The sequence below is a fragment of the Manacus vitellinus genome, unplaced genomic scaffold (genome assembly GCF_001715985.3).
Source record: "Manacus vitellinus isolate BGI_N305 unplaced genomic scaffold, ASM171598v3 scaffold_11_pilon, whole genome shotgun sequence".
In the NCBI taxonomy this organism is placed as follows: Eukaryota; Metazoa; Chordata; class Aves; order Passeriformes; family Pipridae; genus Manacus; species Manacus vitellinus.
In genome coordinates, this window is record NW_021938895.1 from 3,418,725 (window position 1) to 3,443,965 (window position 25,241).

Here is a 25,241-nt window from a genome sequence, read left to right on the forward strand (position 1 = left end):
GTTTCCTGCTGTGCTGTGATTTTTACTACTCAGTTGTCCATATGAACATTCCCAACTTTTATATGGGAACATCAGTCAAAAAAATGGTGGAAATGAGCACGGAGGCTTTCACTAGTACTGGCACTTCTCCCCTCTGTGCACCGCAAGACTCTGCATGTGGAAGTGACCAAGCCTGCAGACTCTTCATCTGCAGCTGCCCACCCAGAACTGCCATTTTGTGCTGAAAACACGGACAGCAGTGAGCACAGAAGTGATCCCACCATTTGTGGATACTCTCCTCAGGCTAAGAGACAGCCCAGTGCCAGGAGGCAGGAAAAGTAGCAGAGTGGATCATCTTTTCAAGCACTCACTTCACCTATGAAATAGGTGAAGCTCATAGCTTCTTTTTCCTGTAGTGTGTCTGAGGGTATCCACGACCCTCTGCCACAAGAAAAAAAACCATTTTTCTATGTTGCCCCTGCCTATTTACAATTTTCTTCTGCAAGCTCCTGTTTTGAGACAAAAATCATGACAAATCCATCATTTCTGCTAAAAGCAGAGGGCTAAATTACATGTAGCAGATAAAGAGGGTTTAGGACATCTGCTGTTTCAATCCATGAGGAGGTCCAACAATTATTTTTGTAGTAAGTAACAAACCGAATATATATATCTCTGAGTCTAAAATCCATCTAACAGCCATGGTTAAGAACACTGAAAACAGATGATCTTTAAGGTTCCTCCTTTTGTGATCCCAAAACGTTCTGTGATTCTATGATACACTGGAAAATACAAGCAACCAGGTCCTGAACTGAGTCATGAGGTCTCACTTCATCTATGTGACATCCAGTGAATGTGAACTCAGTACAAGGAGACCACATCATGAGAGGGCAAGCAACAGCAAGCAAAGCAAATCCCCCAGCAATAAGACAGTTAAAGTTGTTTGTGCTACAGAAAAACCTAGAGGCTCCTTCCAAGACTGACACCTCAGGAAGGGGAGGTGCCCTAAAAAACCAACGCAGAGTCGAAGAGTTCTGCTGTGATCAATGAAAGCAAAGTCCACGGGGGATGGTCAGCAGCTCTGAATCATAGTCCCAACTGACCCTGACCATAAATCTCACAACCTTCTCTTGCCTGTTACTGTTCAGATGGGGAATACGATATTAAGAGCATTTTGTTTTATAGTAAGGTTGGGAATGCAAGTATTTTCATGTCAAAAAGTGGCAGCTGGAGGTAAGGGAGGGAGAAGTGCATAGGACAGAAGACTTCTTCAAGGCTTGTTGTTTTTTAATTTTTCCTTAGAGAAACCCACGCAAGAAAAAAATACACCCTACTCAGCTATCTTCTGTGAACACCACTAATTCCACTTAATGTGCCAGATTCTTACAGGTGTCCTGAGAAGATGGATCCTGATGACACCACTGGATGTGCAGAAGAGCAGAACTTTGTATAACCATTCATGGTCCTTTTAGAATGACACTTCACTAAGTAATGTGCAGAAACACTTACTACTCAGTGATTCCAAAATGCGAAGCCCAGGTTAGCTGCTTCAAATCCAAACACTTGTCTGTAGCAGCATGGTGGCATCTCAGCAAGATCAAGAGCAAGGCATCAGGAATGCACTAGTATTTAATGCATTAGCAGGACTGAATGGCACACAGACACCCAAGAAAAAAGTGACCAGAGACAGTATTTTCTGCCTTGAGAGGCTATTTACACAGTCATCAGGGCCTTCCTTTTGGGAAAGCAGCACAAATTGGCCTGAAATACGCTGAATTAGAGCATTTGATGCTATTCAGCCAGTGCTCCTCTATCCTCCATTTTTTGGGTTAGTTCCTTCAAGTAATGTAGGCAACTAGTGTAGGCAATCCCTACTGCTGACAAGGCATCTCATGCTGTGGGAAATATTTGCAGTCTATCACCTGCCTCTGCTGTCCTGTCACTACCAGTGGTACTGACCCCAAGCACTCAGTAGGGCACACAATCTTTATTTCATAGAATCATAGAATGGTTTGGGTTGTAAGGAATCTTAAAGCTCATATTGTTCCAATTCCCTTCCCTGGGCAGAGACACCTTCCACTAGAGCAGATTGCTCAGGGCCCCATCCAACCTGGCCTTAAACACTACCAGGGATGGGGCAGCCATGACCTCTCTGGGCAACCTGTGGCAGTGCCTCACCATCCTCACAGTAAACAATTTCTTCCTAATATCTAATATAAACCTGCTCTCTTTCAGTTTAAAGTCATTCCCCCTGGTTTTATCACTTTTCTTTCACCTTTTAAAGTGAATCTTTTTAGAAGACTGCTCCTCTTGTTACTTGAAAAATATATGTGGGTGAAAGATAAGCTGTGATCCAAGGAAATCTTACTCTAAACTAAATTTAAATATTCAATTAAGTAGATTCTCAAGTTACTTCATCTTCACACTTCTACTGAAGATAGGCCAAATTCTCTTAAGCAGTGTAATGTTCTGAGTGCCGCTTATTTTCCAAATTACGGGACAACAAGCTTGCCTCCCTAATGAGCCAGGCTTTGATCTCCAGGAAAATGAAGCATTAGGAATAATACCACATGTAAGATTACATTGTACTTAATTGCAGATGAGAGCAAATCCAGTGGAAAGCAGAGCACAATAAACTCTGGTATATATACCGCCTGCTAGAGCTGCCCCGGTCAGGTCTTTCAAGGGAGAGTTTGCAGAGAGATGAATGAAATACGTAAGCAGTTCAAAGAGGCAGATTTAGCCTCAGGTGACTGAAAAATGAGGGTCTTCAAAAAGCTTGCAAGAGCCCAGAGAGATGGCAGCCACAAGACCTACCTGTGATGAAGGCATAGGCTGCCAGGATATTGCTGAGCAGGGCCATCTCCGTGCTGACGCCCACAGGCTCCATGCTGCTGGAGAGCACTGGCGGTTGTGTCTCATCCACAGGAAGCAGGAGAGGGGTGTTGTCTAGAGGGTAGAAAGTGGCAGATCTCCCTTTCTTCTTCTCTGCTTTGAAACAGAAATGGAATGAGGAACGATGAACGTGACCCAGCCCTACCCTGCCCTAGCCCCACCATGTCAGCATCTGTGTTCAGAAATCTGGAGCTGCTCAAGAGCAAGACACATAGATTTGCCCTTTTTGGGGGGGTAACTAAACCTTCTCAAGTAGCTTCAGCTGAGCACATATTCTGCCTGCATCCAGGCATCATCTTCTCTCCCGCGTCTCCTGCTGTTTCATGTCACCACTTAGACACACCCATCTACGCTACAGCAAATACATAATCAGGTTTATTTTCTCTTATGTAAATCAAAGGAGCCTTTATCAACAGTGGGTTCAGCTAAGCTTGTAAGGAGGACTGGGAAACACAGGCAGAGCCAGCAACCCTCTGCCGGTGCCGCGTTGTAGTGACCCATCCACACCTGGCAAACAGACGGGCTTTCTCTCCAGCCTTTGTGGGGAAGGGCAGACCTTGGTTTATGACTTCCTTCAGAAGCCTGCTCGTATTGTATTTCACCTAGACACCATTTCCCCTTTGGAGAGGTGAGTGAACATGGGTTAATGATTTGATTTTATTTGTTGAAGACTGAAGCTAAGGAGGCAGCTCATTCCAGGAGGCTCAAAGAGACCCTTTCAGATCTTATCACCTCACTGTTGAGGGCTCCCTGCACCTTGATCTGCAGGCAGACACCCCCCTACTGACAAAACACTAATTGTTTTCAACACAGGAAAAAGTCAGTGCAAAGGATGCAGCTCTGTCATCCACGTGAGTGTTTAACTGCAGTTATTACAGATTTTCAGGCTCCCTTCCCTGGGTGTCTAGTTCTGAACAAAAGCAAGCATCGCTCTGTAAAATCACAGACTTGCACCAGGCTCCCACTTATCTGCAGGTATTAAATTCAGGAAACTGCCAACTCCATCTCCAGTGGTGCCACCAGTGCCATACATACAAAGGCATTCTGTCAGCAGTCATGATGCGAGATGGTCTTTGTTCATGGGTTGCCTGATCTGTCTCCTCTCCCTGCAAACAGCAGTGTGAGACGTCACCTTCAGCTTCCCACTGCAGGTGCCAGGAAGCAGCTCAGCCCAGGGAAGCAGCAACAGAAAGTGAGGGGTGTCAAACAGAACAGGTAATACTGGATGGAGAGGGACTGAGTGCATGAATGTGCATGCTGTGATGCCAACTCCTCATCTGCCTCGGAGGAGAAGCAATGGGGATGGCTGTCCAGGTGTCGCTGTAAGGGATCAGCCTGAAGGAATGTGGGTGCTGCTGCATCTCTGCCACTGAATAGCTGCATGGCCTTGGGAAACCTACATGTTAAAGGCCACCAAGGTGTTAATGACTGGCCTTCAAGCAAAGTTTTTAAACACGGGTGGCTCATATCCCAACGGATAAAATATTCCAAGAACCTGTTGCTTTAGGAGACTAGAGATCACTGTGGATCACTTGTGCAATGGGACACAGAAGGTCAAGGGCACATTCAGCAGGAAACCAATAGCAAAGTCTTAAAAAAATCTTTCAATTCAGATGTAGGCACTAATGTGCCCTCTAATCTTTCCTTTATTCTCCCTGTCCGGTAAATCTGTCTGTACTAGTGGTTGAATTTTTCCCTACCACTGTTCCAAAGAAATCCACAGAAGCAGGGTAAATATTTCATTTCTAAAAACTGAACCTAAAACCTGGATACTTCAGAGCAACTCAAGTAGCACCATGCATCTAAACTTAGGCAATGGAATCCTTCTATTAGTTGAGGGATATCCGAAAGCCATTCAGCTCTCCCTGTAGCAGATACTTAAAGCTTGATGTATTTGCTCATACATAACCATGTAAGACACCCCATGGAGTACATCTATGTAGAGATGACAGGTATGATGTAGGGGAAACTCTCACCCTTCTAGAAGCCAGGTAAACACCCCAGGTCATCACAAATTACACATTTATATGGGGATAACTGATCTTGCCTGAGATGCGTCCTTACTGAAGTCTGGCTCTGAACTGGTTAATTCAAAATCCCTTCACAATAAATGCAGGGCACTTCCAGGACATAATCACATATATATTTCATAGCCATATGTCAGATGGACACCTCTGCTGGGTATGATGCATCCCTTGTAAACCACACTGTGCAATAATAGTGTATTTAAGACACTTCTCAAGTGAGACATAGAAGAACCTTTTTTTTTTTAACTTCTAACTTATCCAAAGAAGAGATGCAATCAAACCAGTTTTTAAATGAATACTCATCTGCATACACTAAACTCCAGCAAAGAACACCACAAAACCACAGAACTGGTTTTATCATTGGCAGGATTGTACAAGCACAGACATGGAAGACAGAAAATAACTGGACTTATGCAGAAGGAAAAAAACAAACACACACAATTTCACAAGGGCCATGTGTTGCTACACTATGTGGTTCCCTGGCCCCACAAGTCACTCCAGGACCATAAGAGAATACATCCCCTTTCCTCCTGGCTAGCTTGGAAAACTTGTCTATGCCTAATCAGTTCACTACTACTGGTTTTCTCCTCACCCTTCTTAGCTGTTCCCAGTCACTTGAATGGTTTCTCCATGAATTTACACCAAAGCTGAGCAAAATTATTTCAGCCAGCAATAATTTGCCCAACACCACAGTATAAACACAGGAGAGGCTATTCATGATACCAGGCTGACTTTAGCAAATAGTTTTAATAAGAGAAACAAAACAGAAAATGTCCAAGTATTTGCTTTGTTATTTTTCAAACATTTTTTTAGCTTTTAATTTCAAAATGACATCTTTGTTTGAAAAGCAGTGTATATTTTGAAAATGAATGAATAAACAATGTGAAAACTAAATAAAAGGTGTCACTTATTGAAGTGAAATGTTTAGATGAATGAAAATGAGTTCAGGATATCTTTTTTCTTGTTTAAAAGTATCTCCAGGATCACAATATTTATTTGGTGCTAACTCAAAATTCTTTTCCTTGGTGATTTTTCAGTAAGGCCTCCAAAGGGACAAATTTGTTATTGTTAGTTCTTAATTATTTGTGATTGACTATCCAAGCTGCAGATTAACATTGTCAGGAGTGTAGACAGAGACAAGGCAGCTTAGCCCATACCCACCCTAGAGCTGAACCTCTGGGAGCACAGGCTGGAAATTTCAGTAGTGTCACATACTATCCATTGCATGTTGGGAAACAATGCAAAACCATCGAGTAACCCAGTACATGCTCACCTATGCTTTTCTCTTATTCATACAGCACCTCTTCCTTCTACTCACCTATCCCTATAGATACCTGAGACTTCATTCACATCTCTTCACTTTGCATTTTATGAAAATAGCATCATATTTCAAAGCTCAGTTCAAAACTTCTCCATTCCCTGTGAGGCAGATCTACTGTCTCTGCCCTGTGTGGGTTTTTTTTTTCCTTTGCCACTGTATTAGACAGGTCTGCAAAGTATTTCTGTGATGAGTTTTGACATGCATGGCCACGACTGCTATTTCAGGAAACTCAGTGTTTCTTGAACAGTTTCACAGTTCACTTTAGCCCGTCACTGATCACAGCTCAGAGCTTCCTTTCTGACTGTGACATGGATGGGGTTTGGGCACAATAGAGAAATCCAGGAGACAGAAATGAGGAGATAGAAAGGAACAGTTATCACAACACAGTTAGGTTTGGGGCAACATCACAGTAGTCACAGCTACCTGGAAGAGCTCGTCCTATACTGGAAGGAGAGACATCAGAAAGGAGCACTCCGTCCCCTATAACATTGAGATCAAACACTCTTGGCTGCAGTGGAAAATGTGGCTTCTGATATCCTTGGTAATTGGTTGGTCTTGGCTGAGTTTCATGCAGAAGCTTCTTGGGAACTGAAATAGAGGAGTAAGAAGAGCACAGTTGTTAGAGTGAGTTATTTCAGCTGGTCACAACGAGAATTGTCACATTATACTACGGGCTCAGCTGATACTTAATTACACCATGTGCAGCCCAAACAGACATTCATCTTCCACTATGATGAATGCTCTCCAAGTGCCAGCACAGAGACATTCAATGAGAGAATGCTGGAAACTATAAAGTGATTAAGATATTGCTTATTTACAATTAAGCCTTGAGACTAGGCTAAGGATCAGATTCAGACATTTTATTTAGTCACACATCTTAGAAACTTAAATGCCTAGTAAGACAGACTTTGGCCTCAGCCCTAAGCTTCAGAGCACTTCAGGAAGACACCTCTATTCTTACCATGACAGGGTGCTGGGCAGGATGCCCTATAGCAGTGGGAGCTATAGGCTATGCCTGAAACACTGCCTCTCTCCAGCCATGAAGTGACTGGCTCAAGCCTCAACATCAAAGATTTCTGTCCACTCCAGATTCACAAAACCAGACTCTAGAGGATGCTGTTCACATGAAATCATAAAGCTTAAATCATCCACCACAAAAATAAAAAATCCCACCTGTAAGAAACGCTCCCCATCCCGTGAGATCTAAAATACACTGTTCCCCATTGGGCTTTAGGGCTGTAAGTAAGCTGCAAAAGGCCCACTCCCACCACTCTGAGGAGGGTGAAGACTCAGCTAATCACTACTGCTCTCAGCGTTTTGTCAGCCACGGCATTAGCAATATGTGGGCAAGATGATAAGTTAATATGTGACAGTTTTTTTGGACATCTCTGGTCTCCTCTTTGGACCAAAGCACGCCTCAATAAGAGTATTTTCTCCTCCTTGATGTTGCAAGACCAGTTCTTCAGCTGTACATCTCAGGTAAAGAAATCAAAGCCAGTGTACCTCCAGGTACACCCTCTGAAGGTGAACCCACACAGTAAATTCACTAATTTCCCCCATAGGGACAAAGCACAGAGTCATTTACAGAGCTGAACCAGTTCTCTGCCTCAGCCACAGCCAATACCTCAGGCTATTTCAGAGCAAAGTGCTTCTCCATACAAAGAGAAGAAACACACATACAGGCCATTCTGTTCAGAAATCAGAGGAAGAGAGTGATGAAAGACAAAAATAAATTAAAACTTCCAGAGGAGAAAGATTTATTTCCCCATCAGTGACTATATACTAATATACACATAAAAGCAGACAACCAAGACTTAAGTGTGTTAAAGACACAGACTGTTAAGAACCAGGCACAATTTCAGTAGACCAACATGAACCCCAAGAGAAGGTTTCTGGGATGCTCATCTCCCCTTTCTCCAAGTCTAATGGCACCAACCTCTCTCATTCCAAGCAGGCTGCCACCTCCCAGTGCCTCAGTTGTCCCATGGTTCCATTTGGGATCATACTATCTCTCATCTCCACTCTTCACGGAGGCGTTCAGAAGCATAATTAAAAATGCAAAGCACTTTGAGATGCTTGGCAGAAGCATGAAGGAGGGCTTGGAAAGAGTGCAACTGCAGAGCAGAAAGGAAATTCCTGCCTGCCCCCTGCAGCTAATCAGCTGCCAGACTGGAACAGGAGATTTAATCATGTCCATTAAATTTGCCTGCATCACCCACCACATTACTACTGGTGGGTGAAGTGATCCAACCACCTTGTTTACATTATGTTCGACTTACTGCCTTTACTGAGGCAAAGAAAACTGTAACTAGATTTACAGACTGACCTCCTGATTTAGGCTGCCAGGACATCAGCCTTGAAGTTTTTGCATTATTAGTAGAGTCATGCTAGGTCAGGAAACAGACAGAAAACCCCAGAGCTTCTGAATATCAAAGAGCTGGCACAGCGGTTTCTAGTGAATCCTGAATTGGCAACTGTTGGAAGGCAGAAAAAGAAACACAACCCTTGGTAGGAACTAGACAGGAGTGAGGAGGATACCTGTGCCAAGGAAACATCAGAAAGTCTGGGGAGGAGGTGAGTAGAACAGAGATTATGCAGCAAACCATAGGCAGGAAGAACTGCAGTTCTGAGTGCCTAATTCAAGACACCCAAAGGGACCCAGAGTGCATAGAGCTCAGCACTCTCCAAAAATAAATTGCTCTATTACTGTATCTCAGACTGAGGACCTGAAAGGCATTTTTCCTTTACACAGGTCTCATCCAAACTGCATCCCAGTAACACATTGATAGACATCCAATGAAGAAAATGAAGCAAAAGGGACACAAAGACAATTTTTTAGCAGGTTTCGACTAGTCTTTCACATTTCAGTCTTACTTTTCTTCATAAACATCTACTTTCACCTCCCAGCACTCATGACCATCTCCAGGGCACAACACAGGCTGGGTGGGCCCGCATCTTTCTTAGAAAATGTGACACCACCAGACACTTAAACATTTGAGACAAGTAGGAGGAAGAAACATCATCTTTTCTACATTTAACACCATCTAAGCACACCCAGGGAATTGAGCTACGGCTTTTCCACCTTGGCATCTGTGCCACAACCATTCAAATGCTACAGGACTAGGGGATGAGTCAGGTAAAGCGAAACTTTGCTAAATCAGTCAGCAATTGGTCAACAGCATCCCAAGGAAGAGTAGAAATGAGGAAGTATTAAGGGGAAAGCATTCATAGAGACTATTTATTGTCACCTTACTGGAGTAGGGCTGTGCTCTCATCTCTTTGGGATAGCTGAGGAAGTAAGAAGACCATCAAGTAGACATTTGGTGCCTTAAAACACAGATGACTGTGAGGACAGATTCCCAAAAGCAGGCATGTGCTTAACATACGTGATTAGCACACCCTTTGGTACTTTCAAAAATCCTAAGAGGTGCTTGTCTTCACTTCAGCAACTAGATCAGTTTAAAACCCTGGAAGCAACTTTGTGCAACACAGGATGTCTACAGCATATAACCTTGGACTTTTCCATTTCAAGGGATCATTTTTCTCTGTGGACTCCATAAACGTCTTGAGGACATTTTGCCAGGAAAGGCCCATCTTTGCAAAGAGTAAACAGAGAGATGGCATGCAGCAAGTCTGTTCTTTTTCTGGTTTATATGATGCTCAGCCAATACACAGCTTTCTTTTGATTTAGAAAGACCGTGAAATGGAAAGCCTTTCTCAAGTGTAAAACACCTCACAATTTCCAGTTAGCTCCTGTGTGGCAGCCAACTCCACAAGAAAGATTAAACATCTGGTTCCTTTGAAATGCCCTCCTTAAATTCTCCAGAGAGGAGTGCATCTGACACAAAGCATGGTATGATTTGAAGCAAGATGTCAAGAAAAGTTATTTATTATTAAAAGCACCAGAAAAAAAGTACCTAGGATTTTAGTCTTATCTCAGTATTAAGCACAGAAATCCTGGCAGGAAAGAGTTGGCACTTGGCCTGCTCCATTCAATCAAGCAGAGAAGTTAAAGCAACTCAGTCAGCAGAAGAAGTGATGTATGTGGACAAGAGGGGAAGAAAGAGGGATTCAATCAAAGTGTTAACACACCTCATAGTCAGGAGCCCTGTACCTAAAAATGCACAAGAGAAATGAGCTGGGATATTCTGGAAGAGAGGAAAAGAGTTGTTATAGGGACCTCTGGGGACTTTCAGTCACTCAAGGGGTAGCAGTCAGCCTTGAGATATGGATATTTATCCAAAAGATAAAATTCTACAGTAACTCGTGCTGGGCAGCTGAGCAGCACAGGCAGAGATGTAATTTTCCAATTGCAAGCCCTGCTCTGCCACCCACTCCAGGGTCCAACTGGGGCATCACCACACGGACTCCACGTCAGCCGGGACTTGATCTGGAGAGCAAAGTGTCACCATCGCTGTGACACTCCGTGAAGGCACCTGCAGAAGTTGGTTCTAGGCTATAAATCTGCCAGGCAGCTTTCGGAACAGCATTCCTCTGACATTACAGGTTTTCAAGTCCTTATATAATCCCTCTGTGTCTGCTTTAAAAGCAATGCTAGCTACCAGCTCCTACTGCTCATCTGTCTGAATCAACGTCATGCTAGCAATAATTTATACCAGTTCCCAAACCAAGACCTGCAATACCCATTTGCAATGAATTAATGGTACCAATCTCACAACAAAACCTCTCCTCCACTGCCTGGCACCTTCCCCCCCCCTCCTTCCCCCAGGAGGAACAGGGTAAAGGAAAATCAAGTGTGCTCTCATGGGCAGAGGAGATCCATCAGAGTCAGCACAAGCAACCAGCAGGACAGTGTGAAAAGGCACATGCTGGTGCTGCTGACAGTATCGTTATTTGTACTTGGTGGAGACTCCTTCTCCTGGGATTTTCACACAAGCACTCTCTTGTGTGGCCAGAAAACCGAGGGCTGATGAAAAGAAAAAGTTACTGTGTGTACAAGCAGCCACATTCTGAAATACAGAGAAGGAAAAGGCCAGCAGATACCTCGCCTCTGTTCATCAAGAGCAGAGAATGACAGAATGGTTTGGAAGGGACCTTAAAAATTATCTAGTCACACCCCCCTGCCATGGGCAGGGACATCTTCCACCAGACCAGGTTGCTCCAAGCCCCATCCAACCTGGCCTTAAACACTTCCAGGGATGGGGCAGCCACATCTTCTCTGGGACAACTTGTTCCAGTGCCTCACCACCTCACAGTAAAGAATTTCTTCCTAATATCCAATCTAAAATACTCTTTTTCAGTTTAAAGCCATTCCCCCTTGTCCTATCACTACATGTCCTTGTAAACAATTCCTCTCCAGATTTCTTGTAGGCCCCCTTCAGGTCCTAAAAGGTCATAATAAGATAATTTGCTGTGTTTTCTACTACGTTGATCTATCTAGTTTTAAACACTCCAATCCTGGGGATTCGACCAATTGCCACAACATATTATTTTCGGAGGAATATTGCTCTTTCTGAGGAATTCTTTTCAAATATGTTGCTGAGTGTTTTAATTTAAGGAAATATATTATTTCCCTAATCAAAACATTGGATGCTATAGCCCCCAAATTTTATGGATGGGGAATCGGCTCAGGGACAGAGTTTTGAAAGGGTTTAAATATCAAAATTATTTGTCCAATCTCACAGAGGGAGTCTGTGCCAAAGAAAGAAAACAAGCTGACACTCGCTGTATTTCAGCCTTGTACTCAAACCATTCCCTCTCTTTGATAATTTGATCATTTGGTGTTTCCTGATACTCGCTCAGTCCTAAACATGCTTAAAGACTTCCACTCCCAGGAAGAAATTATCCTATGACCTCCACCTTTGCTATATATACACATCAGTCAACTGGAGCGGATCAATGAAAGCTCAGGCAAGGGGGTTGTCATTCTCCAGTACTCTGCTGTATATTTTCCTGAGCATTTCCAGCCCATAAGGTTTGCTCCCAAAGCTCAGAATGGTTAAAGCAGATCTGCAGGACCTTCAGCAAATCCTCCTGAGCCTGCTTGAAGCAGAGTGCAATTTGAAAACATGACTCCCTCACCTAGGAAAATTACAACCAAGCCTTTTATCTGGGGAGGTTGGGGCCAGGAATTTTTAAAATAATAATAAAAAAAATCCTCCTGTGAGTAAACACCCAGTATAAACTACTGCAGGTTTTTAGAGGGAGCAGCTCTGAAGGATTTTTGTTTGAGACTTGAAAATGCATGGCATCCAGCCTGTAATGGGATCATTCATGATTCTGAGTTATCACAAGAAAGCAATTCCTTTGCACACATGTATGGTATGTGGCTCTCTCAGATTGCAGAATTAAAAGTGTTTTTTATGTGCTGTAAAACCTAAATTCACTAAACACTCAGTCAACAATGCCTATTAAAATAATAGATTTTGGCTGTGCCAGACCACAACACAATACAATCACATAAGAAGACTCTGCACCTGGTGACTAACATCACTAACACTAACATCACTGTGTAGCTAGAAACATGGGGGTGGGAGATGCTAATTTGACTAAAAAAAGCAAATTGAGGCACAACCTACCCCCTTGGCTTTTTCCCAAGGGTCTCAGACATGGCCAAGGAACAAGCTGAAACCTTTTCCAGTTGCCCACACCCTATGTAACTCAGTGCTGGATGAGCCCCTTTCAAGTGAATAAAGCAACTTTTGCATCACATTGAAAGAGGTTTTGCCTCTTCTTGTGTCACGTCAGACATCCAAAGTCTACCTTCAAGTCCTGACCTGACACCAGACAGGGGGGGCTTTTTTGGTCAGATATAAGTATAATCACTTCATAGGAGATGATCAGATCCTACAGCTCTTAAAATGTCTCCATGAACATCCCCATGGAAAAGGCTGAGTGCACCCAACATCACCTCTCTTCTTTGTCTGCAAAGACATATCATATTTAGAGTAAATACATAGTACAGTTTACATAAGAAGTGTAAAGGGTCCCAGGAGACAACAGGAGACATGAAAGGACTATGTGCAACAGACCATAAGTCTGAAACTTGGGATTTGATCAACAAGTTGCCACAAAAAACCTTCATTTCTCAAAAAAAAAAAAAAATAGAGCAGAGGCTCAACAATTGCAAGTGGTCCAGACCTCAGCTTCTATCTCCTTCACTTATTTTTAAAAAGGCATTTTTTTCACCCAGTATCAATATAGTCTGCAATTCTGAAACCGAATGCAAAACCCAAGAGAAAGAGGGAGTTCCTCAGCCTCCTGCAGGCATGTTTTCCAGGCACGGTGGTTCCAAACCACCAATAACAAGGAAGTGACTCATGCCAATTACAGTAAGTCCACTTCCAAGCACCATGCAGAAAGCAAGTGAGACTGTCTGGGAAAATAGCCTTGTAATAACCAAAGCCACCTACACCTCCCCAAGCCCACAGCCTGTGCCAGGGCCATCCTCCTTGCCCCTCCCCTCCAGACACTGCCTGAAGCAGAAACCATCTATTCTGCTGGTGATTTTGGGGCTGGTGGGAAGAAGTACCAGCTGGGATGTCTGACACAACCCATGCAAACTCTGCCAAGACTCCTCCTCAGACAGCCCAGATGCTTTGCCCTTTACTGTATATCCTGACAGCAGTGAACTAAAGAAATGTTGTGCAATAAGAATATAAATACAATACAGACAACCCTTTCTCTTGTTTGTTCTCCTCAGAAAAGGACATGCTTATCTTTTTCTCATGCAGTTGCAACCAGAGAAGTGATTTCAGAAGTGGAAACGATTCCAGTCCAGAAACAAAGCCCATGCAACATGAATTAGCCCAGTCTCACCATTCCTCCCAGTGAAATCTCTCGCAGGTATATGGCCCAGCGCTGTGAGAGGCTTTAGGAGATGAAGGAGATTTAGGAAACAGTGCACCTCCAACCAAGACTCCACAGGGCAGAGACAAACAAGAGCACTGTTCCCTCCCAGTCTCTCCCCCTCCTGCACAGGGCAGCAGGAGCACCTTCCCCTGACTCCTCTGATTTCTGCCTGCCCAGATATGCAATAAACTTATTAAAAGAGCCAGTTTGCCTAATCTGGAAACTCAACCCAAGCATGCCCTGTAGGTATCTAGGGAAGAAGTCCTCCTTAAATAAGCTATGTTCCTAAGCTCCCTGTATCATCAACAGTGAAAGGTGGGTGCCTTTGAAAGCCTCCAGGGGAGATCCTGTCTACTTAAATTTAGGAGCCTAATTAGGGATAGTTAATGAATCATAATGTTACCTTTGGATTTATTCTCCTGAGTGTATCTGAGTTGAAATCTTACAAAATGCCTCACATCTTTTACTCAGATATTTTTCTTCTATCTTGAACTTTCCAAATCAGGATTTGAAGCTATAAACACCCTAATTTCTACCCAATGATGCATGTGCTCGATCTATCCACAGGCAGTTTTCCTACTGCTTTCATAGCCTTGAAAGTCATTGTTCTTCTTTCATCGTCTTAAATGCAATAACAGAATATGAAGCATCTATTGCCAGCAACTCATAAATCTCCTGCTTGATGTGGTTTTTGGTCTCCAAAGGGCACAGGGGAAAGCATCACATGCACCAGTCTGCTCCCTACATGTTCTACTTGGAAAGAAAAATGGATCAAAAGGAAGAAAGCCTTGTAAGAGATACCTGCAGATACAAAGAGTTACTTTCATCTGGCAGATTTCTGACTGCTCCCAAAGTCAGGAGAGTCTCCATTTTCACAAGATACCTCATGTTGAGGAGGATGAGACTCAAGCTGAGTCTTGTCCAAATTCCAGCATGCTCGGCTACATCCCCCATGGGACCTTCTGCCAGCTGTAGCTGTAGGACCTCTCTGGCAGTACGGCTGCATCGTTTCTCCATGAGGCTCAGAAGAATAAGATCAGTAAGGAAGTCAGCATCATTCTGCCAGTGTTCCCTATTCCCTGTGTTTGGGCTGCATCTGTCACACACTTCCATTGGTACACACCAGCCCACTCATGAATGGATTTCTTTGGCATTTATTGGATACTCATTTGTTGGTCTTTTCAGAGGAGACTTATTACAGACTGTAATTTTATGCAGTGCTCTAAGTATACCCACTTGACTTTGGATCAAAGCAGAGTAATGTTAAATTTCGCACTTTGACACAATTCCTATTTCTTCTCATCATGTTCACTCAGTTTAATCAAACATTTAACACTGCAAGATTTTATTATTTTATATTACTCAAAGTACAGAACTGTTGTGACTTATTTAGGCTGTAGAGCTTGGCAGAAATTCCTTTGTGCAGCTTATCTATTTTTCAGGAAAGTATGTGACATAATATGTGGCTCCCAGGAGGATGCCAACAGAGCAGCAAGTATTGTGTGTTCAAGTGTGGCTGATCCAGAGCCAGGGCATTGCTCATATGAGGAACAGCTCACCAGCAAGGGAGGGTCTCTGTGCTCAGGATGCCAACACATACCCAAGTGGTTCCAGCTCTGCAAGCTATCAGGAATCAGCTAAGTTACAGCAACCAATTCCATAAAACTTGGGGCAGAAGATACTCCCTTAAATTTCAGTGAAAAGTGTAGACAAGCACTGTCAGGGAAAGTGTCCCTCGGAGATGTTTTTACTACGCACCCAGAGGTAGTGGTGGGTGAGAACTATGTATCACTGTGAGACACTCAAATGAAAGCCAGCGCAAGGATATCCAAGACAAAGTAAGGAGAAAGGGGTGGAATAAAGGGTCAGAAGCTCTGAAGCACTCTAGAGTTGATGGGAAGCCATGCCAGCCTCTACCAAGGACAGGAAAGGGATGGCAGGGAAGCCAAAGCTCCAACAGGAAAGGAAGGTACCAGGGAAAACAACATCTACAGCTACACTGTACTGCCTAAATATTTGAATAAAGCACAAGAAGCCTCATGCTTCATCATCTGAGCCAACAGCTAGCCTGATATGATCCAACCATTATATTCCAAGAGTTAGGAATATCATTTCTCCTCTGAGACTACTGACCAAGACAGACACCTAGGGAATTTCCTGCGCCCATCTCTGTAGCAATATCACCCTTTCTGTAGTCCACAGACCACTGTGACCTGTGAGGCACCAGAAAAGTGATCCAGAAAAAAAACCCTAATTCTAAGAAAAAACTACAACCAGCATACCCCTGGATGTTCCCCCATGTTTTGTCTTGGTGTCTGCTGGCAGGCACAGCCAGGAGATTCTTCCCATCTGCTCTCCCTGCCTAATTAAAATGTTTGTAATTACAGCACTAAAACTATTCTCTGTACAAAAATATTTTCTTTTTATCTAAGTGCTACTTAACCAACAGTGTGTGCTAGTTCTTTACCAGTCTATCAGCTTTTCCTCTCTTCAATCAAACAGCAGAGAACTAGACAAAGAACTAGAATTTTTTTCCCAAATATATAGGGGTGCCTTAATAGCAGGAGCTGAGGAATGTCATCAGAAAGCAGCTGGTAACCTCTGCCATTAAAGGCAGTAACTTTGTCTGGTCACACGGCTGACTTAGTGTGGCAATTCTCAGGATCCCATGAGATGCCCAAACTGGGAATCCTGCATAAGGAAAGGTTATCAATTCAATTAGGGTAAATACTAGGAATGAACAAAACTGTGTAAGGCAGCTACAGTGCTAAATGCCCTTCAATTATATATAGATGAATGCAGATCAGTATTTACTGAACAAAAACACAATTTATTTTGAGATCCAGAACTCAGTGTGAGGATCACTGGCTCCTCAGTGGTTCAGCACTTGGCTTATAGAAGCCAGGCTACACTAACAAACTTGAAATCCAAGGATCTGTGAACAAAGTGGCAAAACTGTTTTCAATATAAATCCTTCCATTCACATAGTCATAACCTGTGAGACATCCTCCTATGGGGCTGAGACTTCCTGAGCACAGTGGAAAGTTTGAGGAAAAACCCTATAGATGTTTTTTAATTATGAGAGTATTAAACCTCCCCTGTTTTTCAAAGAAGTACATTTACAGGCAGAACCTCTCCAACACACCGCATAAGCTTTAAATCATTTGGCTTGGAGACTGTGAAAAGTTCTTTGCATGGTTTATGTATTTTATTTTATTTATTTTTCTGATAGAAAAACACGTAGCGTGCATCATCTTGCTTCCATGCATACCCTGAGGGAGCAGTAAGGACTGCAAGCCCAAATCTTACTACAATTGCTACTGTGAGTAACTGCCAGTTTTGTGAAACAGCAAATTATAGTCACTTTCCTGACGCCACATAAAAGCAGATACACACCATGGAAAACAATGCCAGGGTTTTGTTACAGCCCAGCAAGGATGTTACTGAGCACCTACCCTACACTCTTATGCAACTTGCCCTGCAGCTACAGTCTGGGAGCACTGGAAAGAAACTGTGGGAATACGCAGTGCTGGATGCTTGTGGCAGCTTTCCAGTACTTAATAGTGGTTGGGGTTTTTTTTTTAAGAGAACACAAGTTTTTTAAAGCTAAGCGTTTGTTTCTATTAGACTTCATGAAATGTTCAGCCAGGACATTTCATGCACACCAGTCTGTTCTTTCCCACCTTCACACGTGTTATTAAGATTCACTTCTATGAATATCTCCATCACAAATGAGACCTGAATTCATGCCACCTAATGGAAGGCATTTTACTGGGACAGGAGGTGGTTAATTTGTCCCTTCATCAATTATACAGATAGGCTGACTAATCCCTCAGTTTAACCACTTCAGCTAAATACCTGCATTAGTGTACGTAAGGCTTTGCAAGACTGAGCTTCAAGCATGTAAATTATATATATATATATATATATTCAGATGTAGGACATTGCCGGGCAAAAAGCTTATCTCATTTGTTCCAAATTTAACAGAGCTAAACAATCCTGAATCAAATTCTACCCACCAATTAGTACATAAATTATTTCAGGACTACCTGGAACTCCTTTGAGTACTCCCTAACAGACTGGCAGGTCTTTGATAGATCCTGACCACTTGTAATACCTGATTCACCAGGTTGCCACCCCAGCCAAGTCCCAGGGGTTCATTCTGGGAATGTCAGCAATTCCCTCTTTCTGGTGGCCTTTGCCAAGCACAGCCCAGTTTCTGCCTGTTTGGGTAGCAAGGTCCATCCACTGGTATCTCTCACATTTCAAAATTACTGAATTCAGCCACTTAAAAAGTGTAAATGAAGACATGTCTTAACCTTCCATGTGTTTGAAAGTGTTTGTTATCACATATTCTGTAGGAAATGCAGATTGCTAACTCATAGCCAAGGAATTCACTTCATACTGTAGGACCTCTATTTTTAGGCTTCTTTTTTAGGACTCTTAGAAAAAAATTGAAGATTTCAACACATACCTTTGCTGCTAGCAACTTGAACCCAGGGCAGATCCTTTATCTGGCATGCACTCAGTTTAAGTTGCCACTTCTTTCAAGTGGAATATAATGCTCTGTATTGGAGTATTTGTTCCCTCCACTGGATATCTTGAACCCACCAACCCCGATATCTTATCAGATGAAAGGATTAATCCAACACAAAGAGGTTGTGAACATCTTTTGAACACGTAAACCTTTAACAAACAAATTTCCTGAAGGGGATCTAGGCAGGGATGGTTTATGAGACCCTGTAAACAGCAAAGAAACTCATAAACACAGTCCTTCAAAGCACTTCTGTCCCATGCTGAGATAATCCCTGTTCATACCAGAAGAGTCACTGCCCATCTCCATAAAGACACATTCTTCAGAATTTGCTCAGCTCACAAATAAGAGTTGCCAGTCCTCCAAAGGAAAATTAATCCCTATCAATGCAACTGCATAGGATAAAATCTACCTCACAACCTGCTCAGGTTATAGGGACAAGATGTAATTAATTGCAATTCCAATAACCATCCATGTAACTTAAAATCTGAAGTAATCCACCTTAATTACCCTAACTCTAATAACTGCATGGAATCATAACAGCTAGAGGAGAAAAATAGTTGTTAACTTGTTGACTGCCAGATGCAGACTGCTGATAGGAGATATATCAGATATTGAAGTATTAAAACTGACCTCAGCCTGGCAGGAGAAGGCTGTGATTCATGACCATAACTCCTGGGCACAGGGGGAGTACAAACAAATAATTGAACAAAGATCAAAGCATTAGCTTTATTAGTGGAATAAGACAGGAGATTAATCTCATTTACTCTCAGGTAAATCTCCTTCCTAACTTTCTCCCAGTTCAGCAAGAACTTCAAGTCCCATGTAGAAATCTGTTATATCGACCCTTTGTTTACACCTCTACCATTACATTAAAATCAATGTTACAGTGGAGGATGAAAACTGGATCACTGTTCTGTCTAGTCAGAGCTTTCCATGTTTGTTGCTTCAGACTTTTCTCTGTGAAAAATAAAGAACCTATCTGAAAAAATATGTATTTTTAAAAAAGTCTTGCATGAAAGCTATTTTCTTCACCCTTGAGCAAATAATTCACTTTCAATTACGTTCCAGGTAATGGAAAGTCTAAGACAAACAGAGTTCAAAGTAAGGTCCATTGTGAAAGAGGCACACTAATTACAAACACAGTATGTAGAAGAAACAGCATTTTTGTGCTTGTTCAGCAGTTGGTGCAAAGAACTGCCTGCCCAGTTTCCCAACAGCAACACAAGCTTTGGAGGCACCTAAGTATTGATTTGCAGCCAAGTTTCACAGAGCTAGAAATCAAAACCCATCATCAATCTGGTCTCCCTATAGGAGGCTGATAAAAGGAGTGAAATGGCTGGGACATCATTCAGACTCAGACATCTAATGGTATGAGTGGTAACTCTGATATCTCACTTGTTTCCCAGGCTCTTTCAAAGGGAATCACAGCAGTTTGCAGAGCAGGGTCTTGCACCAGCCCTCATGCAGTTTGTACCACACTGTAAATCTGCTGTCACAGGACTGAAATAACAGAGGTGACACGAACAGTCAGACTGACTCTTCGTATAATCATAGAATAGCTTGGGTTGGAAGGGACCTTTAAAGGTCATCTAATGCAAACCCCTGCAATGAGCAGGGTTATCTACCTGGCTTCGAAGTCTGAGACCCAGTCTACCTCCTTCCCTGCAGGCCAAGCAGGCAATGGAGTGGTTGGTGCTGACTGCTATGCATGAAGACAATGTCCACCCTCAGATTTTGTATTTCTGCTGATAGTCTTGTGAGGTAGAAAGGATTCTTCTTCCTCAGTGGGGTCTTGATGTCACCTGAGGATGTTTTGTTTTGTTTTGTTTAGCTTGTTCTGAAAGGTCAGAGACTAAATATACAGTATCTACAGCTATCTGCAGGCAACAAGCACCTGGCTGTAGAGGAAGAGGGATGCTGTGATCTGGAAAGGAACCCACACGTAGGAAGGGTGACCCTACCCTCATCAGCAGACTCTGACCTTCAAGCAACAGGTGCCTGAAGTGATCACACAATCCCAGAATCATCACGTTTGGAAGAGACTTTCAAGATCAACTAGTCCAACCATCAACCCAGCGCCACCATAATCACCCCAAAATCATATCCTCAAGTGCCACATCCAGAAGCCTCTCAAATGCTTCCACAGACAGTGATTCCACCACCTCCTCCCTGGCAACTTATTCTAATGCCTGACCACTCCTGCAGTAGAAAAAAATTTTTCTAATATCTAATCTGAACCTCCCCTGGCACAACTTAGGGCCATTTTCTCTCATCCTTTCACTTGAGACATGGTAGAAAAGACTGGCCCCCACCTCTCTTCAACCTCCTTACAGGTAGTTGTAGAGAGCAATGAGGTTCATCCTAAGCCTCCTCTTTTTCTGACTGAACACACCTCCAGCTTCTTCAGCTGCCTCTCATAAGACATGTTTTCTAGACTCTTCACCAGTTTCATTGCCCTAAACAGCGAGGAAACCTGGGAAAGGAAGTGTGTGTGGTCCTTCCAGTGTTCTGTTTAGACCTGTGAAGATTTTGTGATAGATAAAATAAAGATCATCTGATCCCTGAAACTGTTTACAGAAATACATTACAAAAGAGGCATTAACCTTCACTCTTACATGGCCTTAGAAGTAAACTGTGGTTACTGTGATGCAAGAAAATTAAACACACCGTTCACCAGATACAGTGTGACCTTCACGTCATTAAACTCTCTTCATGTTCAAAACAAGGTGACTCCATCCAAAATGCCTGCTAAGAGTAGGATGTGATCCATGCTAACTTCTAAGCCATGTCTGGACCATGCAACATCAAATGTCATTTCTACAATTTGGCAGGAGGGTGCATTGAGTTCCAGTGTCATAGGATCATAGAATTATGAAATCCTACAATGGCTTGGGCTTTAAAATCATCTAGTTCCAAGCCCCCTGCCACAGGCAGTGATGCCACCAACCAGATCAGGTTGCCCAGGCCGCCTCCAACCTGGCCAAGGTGTCAAGAGCTCCTGGGGTTGACTCTATTTTGTTCGTCAGTACAGACGTGTTCAGTGAAGCCCAGAGGTCAAACAGAAGACTAAGTAGCTGTCCAAGCTTGGGAGGTCACCACTGCTCCTCAGGGCTCAAAACATGTGGGACATCAAATCACAGGTCTGTGGCAGCAGAACAGACATGGGACCTGATATGTGTCAGGCCAAGCATAGAGTTGGATTTTCAGGCTGTCCACAGCAAAGAAAGCTGGAATAGCCCTGTGGGACTGTACCCAGAGACAGGGCCCAGACACACATTTAGCTCAGGAATGTTATCAGCTGTGTGTTATCTGAATAGACAGCCCTTTAGAAACACTGAATGCTGAAATGCTCCACAGGCAAAGAAGATGGCTGAAAAAATTTGTGTGGACTCCCCTGAATTGTCCATGCACACATGCTCCAGCCATGTCTGTGACAAAGAATTGATTTATACAGAGGTACCTGCTCCAACTGCCAATCTGTGCTGCACCATCTGCCCTCTTGGAGCAGTACACATCCCTTTGACTTGTCAGAGCTACACAGAGAGCAGCGTTCAAATACGAGAATGAAGAGACTGAACTGAGTCAGCCCAAGCAGAACACTGTTATCAAACTACTTTACAGTGTAGAGCTGCTACTGCCCAGAAACAGGAAGGACATGCATTACCATATCTTTCCCTAATGTCCTCCTTTCCCTTTAAATACAAGAAACACAAAGGTTGTGTTAGAGAGTCCAGCAGTCTCATGCGATTGCGAAAGGATATTACACTGGACACCTCATCCATCAAGGACACCAGCAGGGTTTAAGCGAAAGATTGTGGGATAAAATAGTCTCCTGGGTCAAATTCAAGCCATAAATGTTGTTCCTCTTTATGTCAAAGGGAAGGCTTTGACTTTTAATCTTTCCATATTTCAATTAAACGATGCAAATGACAGATAGCTAAATTAGATGATAGATGCACGGCTAAACCGCCCCCATGTTCTTGGGCTCCTAAGATTTCTCTTTTAAATACCATTACAACCACACTGTGAAACTGCAGTGGAACTTATTCTTAAGCCATGCTTGTATCAAACCTTTGATTTAACAAGCTACCCCAAGACTGTTTCCCATCAGTGCTTTTCTCCAGTCATGGCTGTGGTAGAACCAGCTGTAGAGATAAAAGACAACTTCCTATGTTCATGCTCTCATCCCCCAGCCATTCCCATCTAGACAAGGCTTTAAAGTCACACTTGGGCACAACTAATCATGATTGCATTTTCCTCTCTATTTGACTGAGTGAAAACAGAAGTCCATTTTCTGGTGGATCTCCCTCAGACCAACATCTCCAGCTCTTTAAAGAAGAGTGCCCTACCTAAAGAAGGTAGATTTAGATTGAGTATTAGGAAGAAACTATTTACTGTGAGGGTGGTGAGGCACTGGCACAGGTTCCCCACAGAAGTTGTTGACACCCCCTCCTTGGAGGGTTCTGCAGAGGGACCTGGACAGACTGGAGAGTTGGGCTGATTCCAACGGGATGAGGTTCAACGAGGCCAAGTGCCGGGTCCTCACTTTGGCCACAACAACCCCCTGCAGCACTACAGGCTGGGCACAGAGTGGCTGGAGAGCAGCCAGGCAGAAAGGGACCTGGGAGTTTGGATTGACAGGAAGCTGAACATGAGCCAGCAGTGCGCCCAGGTGGCCAAGAAGGCCAATGGCATCCTGGCCTGGATCAGGAACAGTGTGGCCAGCAGGTCCAAGAAAGTGATTCTTGTGAGGCCACACCTGGAATACTGTGTCCAGTTCTGGGCCCCTCAGTTCAGGAAGGATATTGAGGTCCTGGAGCAGGTCCAGAGAAGAGCAACAAGGCTGGTGAAGGGACTCGAGCACAAGTCCTATGAGGAGAGGCTGAGGGAGTTGGGGATGTTCAGCCTGGAGAAGAGGAGGCTCAGGGGAGACCCCATCACTCTTTACAACTACCTGAAAGGAGGCTGTAGCCAGGGGGGGTTGGTCTCTTCTCCCAGGCAACTATCAGCAAGACAAGAGGGCATGGCCTTAAGCTCTGCCAAGGGAGGTTTAGGTTAGATATTAGGAAGAATTTCTTTACAGAGAGGGTAATCAGGTATTGTAATGGGCTGCCCAGGGAAGTGGTGGCTTCTCCATCCCTGGAGGTTTTTAAGATGAGACTGGATGTGGCAGGTAGTGCCATGGTCTAGCAACCACAGCGGTGTTGGATCAAGGGTTGGACTTGATGATCTCGGAGGTCCCTTCCAACCCAGCTGATTCTATGATTCTATAATGGGAATTCTTGGAATGGGCTTCGAGAAACCCCATCAAGTGGAAGGTGTCCCTGCCCACAGCAGCAGGGTGGAACTAGATGATTTTTTAAGTCCCTTCCAAACCCAACCCTTCTATGATTCTATAGTGCTATGAACTCTTACAGGAATGTTTTGCATTTACTTATTTTCTTGTACTTCTAGTACTTATCAGTGGTTTCCTTGCAGGGAAGACCCTAATTGCGCTATCAGAAAAAACAACAGAGGAAACAGTCTTAGAGAAGTAAAGCCACATCAGCACTAAGCATGTGGAGCAGAGATACAGCTCTGGCAAGGTGATCACCCACAGACATGACAAACTGCATCTCCCCACTTCCACAACAGCCAAAAAGTATAAGCACTGCAACTCTCTTGAGACAGAAATATTCCACCCAACCTAAATACAGGTACACCTTACCACATCTGTGCTCCCAGGTCTGACTCCAACTCTGGAGAGCACAACCTCATCCTAGAACTAATTATTAATGGAAGTCTTGTCCCAGAACACCTTGGTACAGAGCTTAAGGGGACATCTTACACTGGCTTCTGCTAGTGCTGGCACATGCACACAGATTGACATAAGCCAAAGATGGACTGTCAGGAGAGGGATTAAAAGCTGGCTGTGCCAGTAGATGCAGCCTTCTTCTCCTTTGTTCTGTGCTCCAGTTTTAACACTAATTGCAGAAAAGAGTTGTAAAAATGCTGCCGATAAATGTGGGCCTTAATCAAACAAAGCACTCATAATTATTTTATTAGGAATCATTTTCTTTTTACAAATATAGAGTAAATTTAAAACAGTTGTGCCCTTGTGCATTCATTGTGCAGAAGTAAGCACTGTGGAATTTGAACAGAGTTAGCTGAGGTTTCTGATTGCCAGGTCAGCATGAACCAGATCACGTCCTGGCCTCTTGGGAGGAATGTCTGGACACAGGAATTGCTCTTTTCCCTGTGTGGACACAGCCAGTCAGCTGGCCATGTAAAAGGCATCAACAGATTGGGATTCAAGCACTACACAGATGTCAGTCAAAAAATACATAAAAAAGACAAAAGATTATGTCTGAGTGATGAATTAGATGAAATGTTCCAGGAGTCAGTAGGAAAAGTCATAATTACAAACAGTGCTAATGGAAAGACTTGTTGGCTGTCATGGTTTACATGCTAAAATCATAATCAATGTCCCCTATACCCTGGGACAGCATGACTCTCATATGCAGAGATGGTCCTTCCAAAACAAGCTCATGACAGGCAGGTGATGTGTGAAGCTTTCATGTCTGAGACTGCATCATTTCTGCAAATAACCAGAGCACATCCACCCCAGGCTACAGGGCTGTCAGTGACCATAAAAAAACAAAGTAAATTTGATTTGCATTTTAGATTCAAATAT

General features: G+C 43.4%; 1 protein-coding gene across 4 annotated transcripts in view; it reads right to left on the minus strand.

Moving 5' to 3' along the window:
• EVA1A (eva-1 homolog A, regulator of programmed cell death) overlaps nucleotides 1-25,241 on the minus strand; it is a 212,569-nt gene that overhangs the window by 5,671 nt on the left and 181,657 nt on the right. For 3 of the 4 annotated variants that reach the window (XM_018088967.3, XM_029965804.1, XM_018088965.3), the window contains exons 2-3: nucleotides 6,643-6,807; nucleotides 2,794-2,964 (exon numbers count right to left, since the gene is read on the minus strand). In XM_018088967.3, the coding sequence (XP_017944456.1) occupies nucleotides 2,794-2,866 (73 nt within the window). In that variant the 5' untranslated portion in view covers nucleotides 2,867-2,964; nucleotides 6,643-6,807. Of the gene's footprint in view, nucleotides 1-2,793; nucleotides 2,968-6,642; nucleotides 6,808-25,241 lie in introns of all 4 variants that reach the window. The other variant, XM_018088964.3, reaches the window with a different exon arrangement.